Genomic DNA, 9,926 nt, shown 5'->3' on the forward strand with positions numbered 1-9,926 from the left:
TACTTGCTAAAACACAAGGCCGAAAAAGCAAATTTTGGATCCTCAAAATGGTGAATGGGTTGGACAGGCATGGAGTCGTAGTAAAAGTAGGAGATGGGCTCCGAGGGTTTTAATTTTATAAGCTGAAGGGCTAAAACATGACCGACCGTCCAATTACGGAACCCCTCCCCTCGATCAAGTACTAGAGAAGCGAAAGAAGAACGTTCCTCCCATAGTCCCACTCCAGGGCCATTTTCTATTTCATTAGAAACTGCAAAATTTTCTTATTAGCCAACAATTTTCAGAGAAATGTTAAGAATTCTCACTTGGTCGCGGTCCTCCCTCAGGTCCCGATCTCAACTTTCTCCTTCTTCTTCATTTTGCATTCTTTCATCATCATACTCAACTTTGAACCAAGGCTCCGAAGACAATCAAAGCACCGCCGGTTCAGTTTTCAGCAGGGACCCATCTGACCCACCTCGCCTTTTCGTCGTCCAGCCTCGTCTCCGTCCCGCTACTTTCTTGCAGGCCAAGCTCAACGAGGCTCTTTGTTTAGCTAACTCCCTTGAGGAACAACGTGATGGCTACTTTCATTCTGATTTCTTCGATAAGGAGTTGCCTCCTCATGTTGTTGTCCAAAACCCTTCTCTTAAATCTGCCAAAATCCGCGCTGGTATCTCAACTCTCTTGTTTAACCATGTTTCTAGTCACTTCTTCCTTTAATGTTTTGTTCTTGATTTTTATTTTTATTTTTTATTTCTAGACACGTATTTTGGACCTGGAACTGTAGAAAACATCAAATGCCATTTGAATGCTCTGGAGTCCAAGGCAAGACAGCTTCTTCTTATGTTCTTCGTAACGACCTTATGATTTTAATGCAACTGTGGAAACCTTATCTATCACCATATGGTTTTACTAGGATGGAGTTGATGCTGTTTTTGTCAATACCATCCTGTCTGGAGTACAGCAACGTAATTTAGAGGCAAGTACTGGCTGTCTAATTTCTCTCATTCTTTTGGTGGCAATGGAAACTCAAGCTGTACTGTAATGTGTTTTGCTAATATATTTGCTATTTTCTTTGGCAGCGAATTTTGGGAAAACCTGTCTTAGATCGTGTTGGCCTTATAATAGAAATATTCAATGCTCATGCACACACTAAGGAAGCCAAGTTACAGGTGCAATTCCTGGCTTTACTTGGCATGGCATCGCATTTTGAATTCCACTGTTTTCACTAAGACTTGTTTCACTTGCTATTATGCAGGCTGAGTTAGCAGCTCTTATGTACAAGAAGAGTAGACTTGTCCGTGTACGTGGGCTGGACGGCCGCAATACGTTTGGAGCTAGTGGAGAAGTTGAAGTTGTTAGTGCACGAGGGTGAAGCCTGAGTTCCCTGTAGAACAAAATAGGACTAGATTATAAAGCTTTGAAGATTTCCAAGATGATTTGGACCATTATTCTAGCTGCCTTAGATTATAAATCCTTCCTCTTTTTTCTTTTAACCAAATAGGAAAAACACTATGACCTGAGAATAAGTTGAAATTAACTTTATAGGGTGGGGTAATGGGTAAATGTTTTTTCTTTTTTCCAATATTCCCTTTTGAAGATTGAAATGTTTCCATAGTTCAAAGTTCAAACAGTTTTGATTTCTCTCTATCCCCTCAACATATTCATTTGTCATGTACATAAATGCTTGTCACTAATAATTGTCTATTCTTAGAAATGGTTTTGATTATGCATATGTATTGGTTGCAGGAGAGGAAGTGGGGGTCGTGGTTTCATCAGTGGTGCTGGAGAAACTGAACTGCAGCTTCAACGCCGAAGGTTTGTTCTTTATGCTACATTTGTGTGTGTGTGTGTGTGTGTGTGTGTGTGTGTGTGTGTGTGTGTGTGAAGCTGTCTCAGATGCTTATGTACTCACAAATGTCTGATGACCTGGATACCATGTGAATTTTTATATGCATGCTATAGTTGTTCTTGATTTTTGAAATTTCTTTTTTAATGGGCAATGTCTGTTCTATTATTATCTGGAGATGCCCCATCCCCTCCATAATAACTGAATACATTCAAGAATGTCTACTCTTCTTTAATTAATGGGAGCTTAGGATATTCTGCTTTAGCATTGCCTTGTTGATTATATCCCTTCCTTTCTAAGATGGTGATGACTATGAAATGCGTGCTCTTTTATTAGAGGTTTCTAGCTATCCATATTGACTATTTTATTCATCCTTTGTCCTCTCATCTCAATTTGGATCTGGCTATTTGGATTGTGGTATGCCTGTTTTCAGTCTCTGTATGTTGCTCTTTTATAACTAGCCACTATTTACTGTGCTCTGTTATCATAATCCTTATTAACTCAGTGTGTGTTTATATGTTCGCTGACTGGAACTTATTCTCAGAATCTTGGAGCGGCGGAATCATTTGTTATCCCAGATTGAAGAGGTTCGCCGTACCCGAGCTGTGCAACGTGCAGCTCGTAAGAAACGAGGTGGACTTGATGGCCGATGTTTAGCTACTGTTGCTGTTGTAGGATACACAAATGCTGTAGGTGGCCAAATTCTGACCTAATCTGCATTTTGTTTCAACCAGACTAACAAGTTAGAGATATCTTGTGTTTTTTCCCTCTATTTTCTCATGCTCAACATTTACCCTTTTTCTCAATTAACAGGGGAAGTCTACATTAATTAGTGCACTCTCAGATAGTAATCTGTATAGTGATGCAAGGTATATTTTTCTTTAAAACAATTTTTCCTCGAAGTTAAATTCTTTGTTATAAGTAAAAGGATGGATGTTTTTGCCTAATTGGAGGCAATGGCTTTGTGCAGATTGTTTGCAACATTGGATGCTAGATTAAAAAGTGTTGTTCTTCCTTCAGGGTGAGTTGGTCCATATCTAATCTAATTTCCTCTCTCACAAATTTTGGCAATCAAATATAAACATGCTTTTTAATCATTGACGAGATTACAATCTTATGCAATTGATCTAATTATGCACATAATAATTCAGGAGGAAAGTGCTTCTTAGTGATACTGTGGGATTCATATCTGATCTGCCAGTACAGGTAACTGAAAATCATTGAGTATATGTGTCATTGATTATATTTTTCCCCTTTTTGTTATTTTCGGTCTTCATTCACTGATGGATATTGCTCTTATAGTTGGTGGAAGCATTTCATTCAACCTTGGAAGAGGTGCTGGAGGCTAACCTCCTTGTGGTATGAACGGATAAACTTTCCCTTTAAAAAAAAAAAAAATTGTCTATTGTAAATTGTAGTTTCGACTTTCTTTTCTTCTTTGTCTATTTATAAAAGCAGATTCTTTTAAAGATGCTGACCTTTTGATCATCTTTGATCAATCAAAGCTGATTAACACCATCGAACCTTATCTTGGCTGTATACAGTTCTAAAATCCAAATAAATTAAAAAGAAAAAAAGAAAGAGAATATTTCTTAGTAACTTAATTTTATCCTTACAATTCTGAAGTTACATATTCTTTTGTTGCGAAGCAATGAATTATTGAGAAATGACTTTCAAGTAGATTCTATTACGAAAGAATTGAAACTTGAAAGGGCAGTATCTTGGTTAAAGAATATTGATATCTGCCTTTAATCTTTTCTTCCTTACACCTGATTTTCCCAAGCAACTTTTTTACCCTCTTTAGTAGTGTTGCATTTGCCAAATCTTCTATCACCCAGATATATCCTCTTTAAGAGGTCAATTATTATGCAATCAAGGGTTTGCTGTCACTCACTGTTATTATTGTTGTTATTGTTTTTGCTTTTCTTTTGAGTAGTCTGGTTCTAAATGAATTTTTCTTCATATGGTCAATTGGCCACTGTAAATAATAAATATGATCAGCAAACTCTGATGAGTGATCCTTGAAACATGTTTAAATTGTCCTTTTTTCAGAATAATTGAAGTTTCTTTCTTTGGACGTGTAATTTATGTGAAACATTATCTCCTGAGTCAGAGAATCAAGATTTCTGTCCTGCCTGCTTATGGATTTTTCTAATAACTATGCAGCATGTAATAGATTGCACTGCACCTAACCATGATGAACATCGGTCCACGGTGTTGCAAGTTCTTCAGCAAATTGGAGTGTCAGAGGAGAAGCTTCAGAACATGATTGAAGTCTGGAACAAGGTATTTTACCACTCTTTCCTCTCCAAAAACAACAATAAAAATTATGTCTTCTAACTTTACAATCTGCTAAGATTGATTATGAAGAAGAAATGGGTGCTGGTGAATATATGGATGATGGTGAAGATGTTGAGATGAGCGATTTCTCAGCTGCAGAAGATGGTGAGACTAAAGATTCTCCAGGAGAAGATTGTGATGTGGCATTTGAGCTATTAGATGGGAAATCAGTTGATGGTAGTGATGCATTGAAGCCTTCACTTGGAGAGCTTCAACAGACCATGGATGACAAGCAAGACGATTACTCTGATGGCTGGCTGTTGTCAGAGGACGACACCGCGGATGACTACTGGAATACCCTGAATGAACAGCAGCAAGCTGAGACCTCCAATGAGTGTAAGGTGGAAAAAGATTCCGAATCTCAACCTCAGCATGTTCCTCATGTCAAAGTGTCTGCACTAACCGGCGTGGGCTTGCAAGAACTATTGGAACTTATAGATGAAAAGCTCAAGGTGCAAGATGACCAGCTGAAGTCTGAAAAAGTAGTGGGAAACAGTTACATCGATCGAAAATGGAGGCCCCCTCGAAAAGAGGACGAAGAGGTAGCAGTTGAGCAATAAACAGCAGGCAAATGCAGTTCATTTTCTTCACCTCTGGTGACTGTCAGCATATCACACACACCATCATCAAAATACTGGTGAAAGCCCTGATGGCACAGATGATGAATAAGCCGGAGAGCAACTTGAGATGAATCTCACCGTTTCCCTAGGTCGAGTTCAGAGTTATGGATCTCCCAATGAAGACAGAGTTTCCAGGCATTGGATTATGCTGCATGAGAGCTCAAATTTTGTTGTATATTTAATGTAGAATGTGATGCACTTCCTTTGCTTGCAAAATTGTACTTATTAAAAGGTTTGAATCCCAAATCTTTAGATTTTGTGCACACGAACAATAATAAAAATCATATTAACCCAAAGATTGTTCATGCTCATAACGACCTCGTTTACCACACCGACGCGCTATTGACACTAATAACACAAAGCGAGCGTGACGACCCAGATCATTCAGTCTGAGATAGAGATCTTAGCTTTGCGCAAAACTATAATAAAAAACTAAGAGAATCTTAAAAACTATAGTTTTGTAGGCATCAGTCCTTACTTTATTTCACGTGAAAATGTTATTATACAATCTTTAATTTTAATTAAATTAAACAAACATCTTTAAAGTTTATTTCAATTTTATTTTTAGACGATTGACTTGTAACTTTATGTTCTTGAGAAGGCATGGCATGGTTAAGTAATTTATTTATGTCAGTTTTTTTCTTAAAAAATAGAGAAATGTTGAATTTTTTGGTTTTATCATGAAAACTAAAGAACCACTATCCCCATTCGAACCTAGAAATTGGCAATCGATTACACAATTTTGACAATGTTTATAAAGTATATTTTTAATGTTGGCTGCTTGCGCTGATATTTCTGTTTTTATTTTTCTGGTTTAATAAATTACGTTTGACATTAAAATTTTCTTTTCCTAGGATTTTCTCTGAATTTTTATGTCAAGAAAGAGAGTTTCCAGGCTGTCCAAATCTTTAATCCTCTTCTACTTATATATTTTTTTTTATAATAACATAATAATACTATATCAAACTGAAGTGAACAAAAACACCTAAACCCTTGTTATACCTAAGAAAGTCAATTAACTCCCTAGGTACATCTTTGATCACTTGTATATCCTCCTTCCCAACAAAAGACATTTTGGCTATAACTTCAGCAACTTGATTACACTCTCTAAACACAAGCCTTTTCACCCATTGATTTCTACTTTGTAGCATTTGTTGAATTCACCGATGCAAAGTCGAATTCGAAGACACAAAGTAACCTTCTTGGATAGCTTTGACTACCTCTAAGCAATCTGTTAACCCAGCATCAAAAATTGAGCAATCACCCAAATCATTGTTAAATCCAACAATCCACTCTCTGGACTGGTCTCGCACCATACCGCTAGCAGAGGCTAACCTTGTACTCACATTCCTCGCCCCATCAGTATGTAGATAAACAAAGTTACCTGACAATGATTGATCTTGAGTGTCAATACACCTATCAGATGGTTTATCCTTACGTGAAAACAAAAACTGCCCAGCCTAATGTAATGAAACTTTAACAATCTCAGAAGCATTCCAAGACAAACCTTGGAATATGATTAAATTTCTATTTGTTTATAGGCGCCACACAATTAGGCCAAAAAGGCAAGACCAGTTAACATCTGCAGAAATCAAATCCAATCTAGAAGATAAATTAGAAACTAACTATTCAACAAGATTGGTAGAGAAAAAATTGCTACTCTGACTTGCAGGCACCACTTATAACCAAACCTTTTTCGCAGCCGAACAATCTCTAAGGACATGAAGAATGTCTTTTAATTCATAACCGCAAACTGGGCAAAAAGGATCCTATACCACGCCTAACTCGTTCCATGTTAGTGAGCAGACGTTACTTGAAGCCAGGCAACATAAAGAGAGACTCTGTGCGGTCATTGAATTTTCCAAATAGTTTTCCAGAAATCATCACTAGGGATCCAAGAATTCTCCCAGAGCAAGTGATACGCACTTTTAACCAAGAAATATTCGTTAGAATTACGACTCCAAGCTATTCTATCCTGACCCGCAAAAGGCTGAGGAGGCAAGATACTCTCTATGGCCTGAAAAAATCTTCAAACACCTACACACGAAACAAATCTAGATTCCAAACACATTCTTCCGTTACCTTCTCATTAAGTCTGCAATCAAGTTCCAAGAGAGCATGCGAAGGTATGTGTCTTGTCAAAGGGCCTACACTCACAACCTAAGGATTCTTCCAACATCAAATTGATCTACCATCCCCTGCAGAGCACACTAGATTGTCCTTGAGTAATGGCCAAACCTTAGAGAGAGCCATCCAAATAAAAGAGCCCTTACCTCGCGAGATACTTTCCGGCAACTGCTCCTTCATACTAAACTTCGAATGGAGCACACTAACCCATAAGGCATTATCATTCGATACCAAATTGAACCCTAATTTTATCAGGAAAGATTTATTATGATCCTTCAAATAGCGAAACCCAACACCTCCACAAGAACGAGGTTGACAACCTGAATCCCAATTAACTAATGTCAATTTCTTTCTTCCATTCAAAAAACCCAAATAAGCTACCTGACCAAACATTCGATCTCTTCACAGATACCTTCGGGTATCATTAAAGATTGCATAAAATAGTTCGATATGGATAGAAGCACAAATTGTGCTAAGGTGACTCTCCCAGTTAGAGACAACTTCCTGGTATCCTGTTTGAATAACTTACTATGAACCTTATCCACCACAAATCTAAGGGTGTTATTGGTGACTCTCTTGTGAAAAAGAGGAATACCCAGGTAGAACCGATATTTTCCACTCTTTGGAATCCAAGCAAACTATTAATTCCACTCCCTAAAGCTTCATCAACTCCTTTCGAGAAAAAAATATTGGTCTTCAGTGCATTAACATGATGACCAGAAAACTCACAAAAATGATCCAGAATCACCTTAAGAATCTGGGTATGCTTGAAATTCATTTTGCTAAAAATAATCAAATCGTCAATGCAGAAGAGATGTGACAAACCCAGACTTGCTCTAGATAGTTTGATAGGTCACCAATGACCATTCAAAATTGCCGAGTGGAAGCCATGCCCAAGCCAATCCATACACAACAAATAAATATGGGGATAAAGGATATTCTTGACGAATCTCCCTAATCAGCCTAAACTTTTATGTTGGAACACCATTCCAAAGAATCTGCATGGTGGAGTTTGATATTGCAGACATAATAATCTCCATCAGAAAATCTGAAATACCAGTAGCTCTAAGCGAGACATTGATAAAATCCTAGCATATTTGATCATAAGCTTTCTCCAAATTGATTTTAATAGTCGTCCAAGACTTTTTATTATTCTTGCTTCTTATAGAATGAATAACTTCTTATGCAATGAGGATGTTATCCGTTATGTTCCTTTCTGTAATAAAACTCATCTGTTTATACGCAATTATTTTTGGGAAAAATAAACTGGAACCAATTAGAAATAATTTTCATGATCAACTTTTACAACACTGAACATAAGCTGATCGGCTTAAACTGTTAATGACACTCAAGATGTCTAACCTTAAGAATGAGAACAATAAGGGTATTGTTCAACCCTGAATCAATCGAACCACTATTAAACACCCTTTTGACCTATTCACAAATAACGCTTTCTACTACATCCTATTGAATTTGGAAAAATAGAGCATAAAAGTCATCGCTACCTGGGGCCTTCAAAGGGGCCATATCAAAGAAAGCTATATTAATTTCCTCATCCGAAATATCCTTGCCTAGAAAGTCAATATTACTCGAATCAAGGCTTGAAAAAGGATTAGGCGGTAACGATCCCAAGAGACCTGGAATTTCGCCATAAAGGTTTGGAAAAAAACATTATTCCTCGGACTGAAGAACATTTGGATCACAACACCATTCACCTTCTGAAGTCGCAAGTAGAAATGTGGATAAATTTCCTCCTCCAAAGTGTTTGACTATGAAAAAACCTAATAATCTTATCACCCATTTTTAGCCAATCACATTTAGATTTTTACTTCCACAATAACTCTTCATGATACATGGCTGATTCTAACTCATCCCTTACCTCCTTCTCTTGCATAGACAAGTGAATAGAACTAGACCTCTCCATCGCTCTCTGAATGCCAGTCAAACAATTAACAAGATGCCTTTTCCTATAACCAATATGCCTATAAATAACTTTATTCCACTTTTTGATATCTATGGTAAATCTAGAAATAGTATCTGACATGCACCTATCACACCTCCACTCTTTTTTAACAAAGTCCGTGAAATTTGGGTGTTCAGTCCCCCTAGCCAAGAACCAGAAGGGACGCCCCCTATGCGTATTTTAATTTGACCTAAATGAGAGCTAAATAGGTTTATAGTCTGATTTGATCCTCGAAAGATGAGACACCATACAATTAGGGAAAGCAATTGCCCAAGCATCATTACCAATTACAATATCAAGAGTCTCAAAGGTTCGACCTTTTTGCCAGGCGAAAGAAAGGCCCTTAAAACTTATGTCTTGCAAATTTTCTGAGTCAACAAAATCACCAAATATAGGGCACCTTCTACCCTTGGATTTACCACAATTTTTATCATTTTTGGCCAATAATGCATTAAAATCCCCAATAGCTACTCATGGAGTCGAATCATAAAGAATAGATGACTTCAGATCTTCCCAAAGCCTTTTACGCTTCACTTTATTCGGGCTATCATAAACAAAGCCAATAAAAGCACTAGTAGAAAAACTGCTACTAAGAACATGAACCAAAATAAACTGAGGATGGCTTCAAGTAACTTCCACTTGAATCGAATCTTTTTACCCAACTCATATACCTCTAACAAGACCAGTCGCTTACACTCGATAAGAGTACTGCAAACCCAACTTAGCAATAACAACATCTATTTTTGTCCTATATACCTGAGTGTTCCTGATCATTTTGAATCGACTTTCGCAATCATGAATAGTTCTATTGAGATTTCTCCCAAATTTACCATCTCCAACCTTAATCTTAGTAGCCCATCTTTTGGAAACTATAACAGTGTTTCCCCTGACTCTAGAAAGACCAACAACACTTGAAAAAATCGGCGAAGGAATCGAATTCTCTTTGAATGCCACTATCAAATGTTGCCCAAAATCTAGATCTCCCTTCATTAACGGAATTGCTACCTTAATCGCCTCTTCAAAAATCAGATTAAAATGGGAATTT

General features: G+C 37.3%; 1 protein-coding gene across 1 annotated transcript; it reads left to right on the top strand.

Moving 5' to 3' along the window:
- The first annotated feature begins 14 nt into the window (after positions 1-14).
- Positions 15-5,087, top strand: LOC107954874 (GTP-binding protein At3g49725, chloroplastic). Its single transcript, XM_016890559.2, has 13 exons — positions 15-652; positions 743-807; positions 899-961; positions 1,065-1,154; positions 1,241-1,353; positions 1,732-1,800; positions 2,376-2,520; positions 2,645-2,700; positions 2,802-2,852; positions 2,983-3,037; positions 3,134-3,190; positions 3,998-4,117; positions 4,189-5,087. Exons 1-13 carry the CDS (start codon positions 289-291, stop codon positions 4,729-4,731), a joined length of 1,791 nt encoding a protein of 596 aa, XP_016746048.1. The 5' UTR covers positions 15-288; the 3' UTR covers positions 4,732-5,087.
- The last annotated feature ends 4,839 nt before the right edge of the window (positions 5,088-9,926 follow it).

The sequence above is a fragment of the Gossypium hirsutum genome, chromosome D11, assembly GCF_007990345.1.
Source record: "Gossypium hirsutum isolate 1008001.06 chromosome D11, Gossypium_hirsutum_v2.1, whole genome shotgun sequence".
NCBI lineage: Eukaryota > Viridiplantae > Streptophyta > Magnoliopsida > Malvales > Malvaceae > Gossypium > Gossypium hirsutum.

Excerpts from the sequence above, each read along its gene's own strand:
- LOC107954874 (XM_016890559.2), top strand. The coding sequence starts at position 289 with ATGTTAAGAATTCTCACTTGGTCGCGGTCCTCCCTCAGGTCCCGATCT. Across the intron at positions 1,155-1,240 it reads CTAAGGAAGCCAAGTTACAG|GCTGAGTTAGCAGCTCTTAT; the intron begins GTGCAATTCCTG and ends GCTATTATGCAG. Across the intron at positions 2,853-2,982 it reads AGTGTTGTTCTTCCTTCAGG|GAGGAAAGTGCTTCTTAGTG; the intron begins GTGAGTTGGTCC and ends ATAATAATTCAG.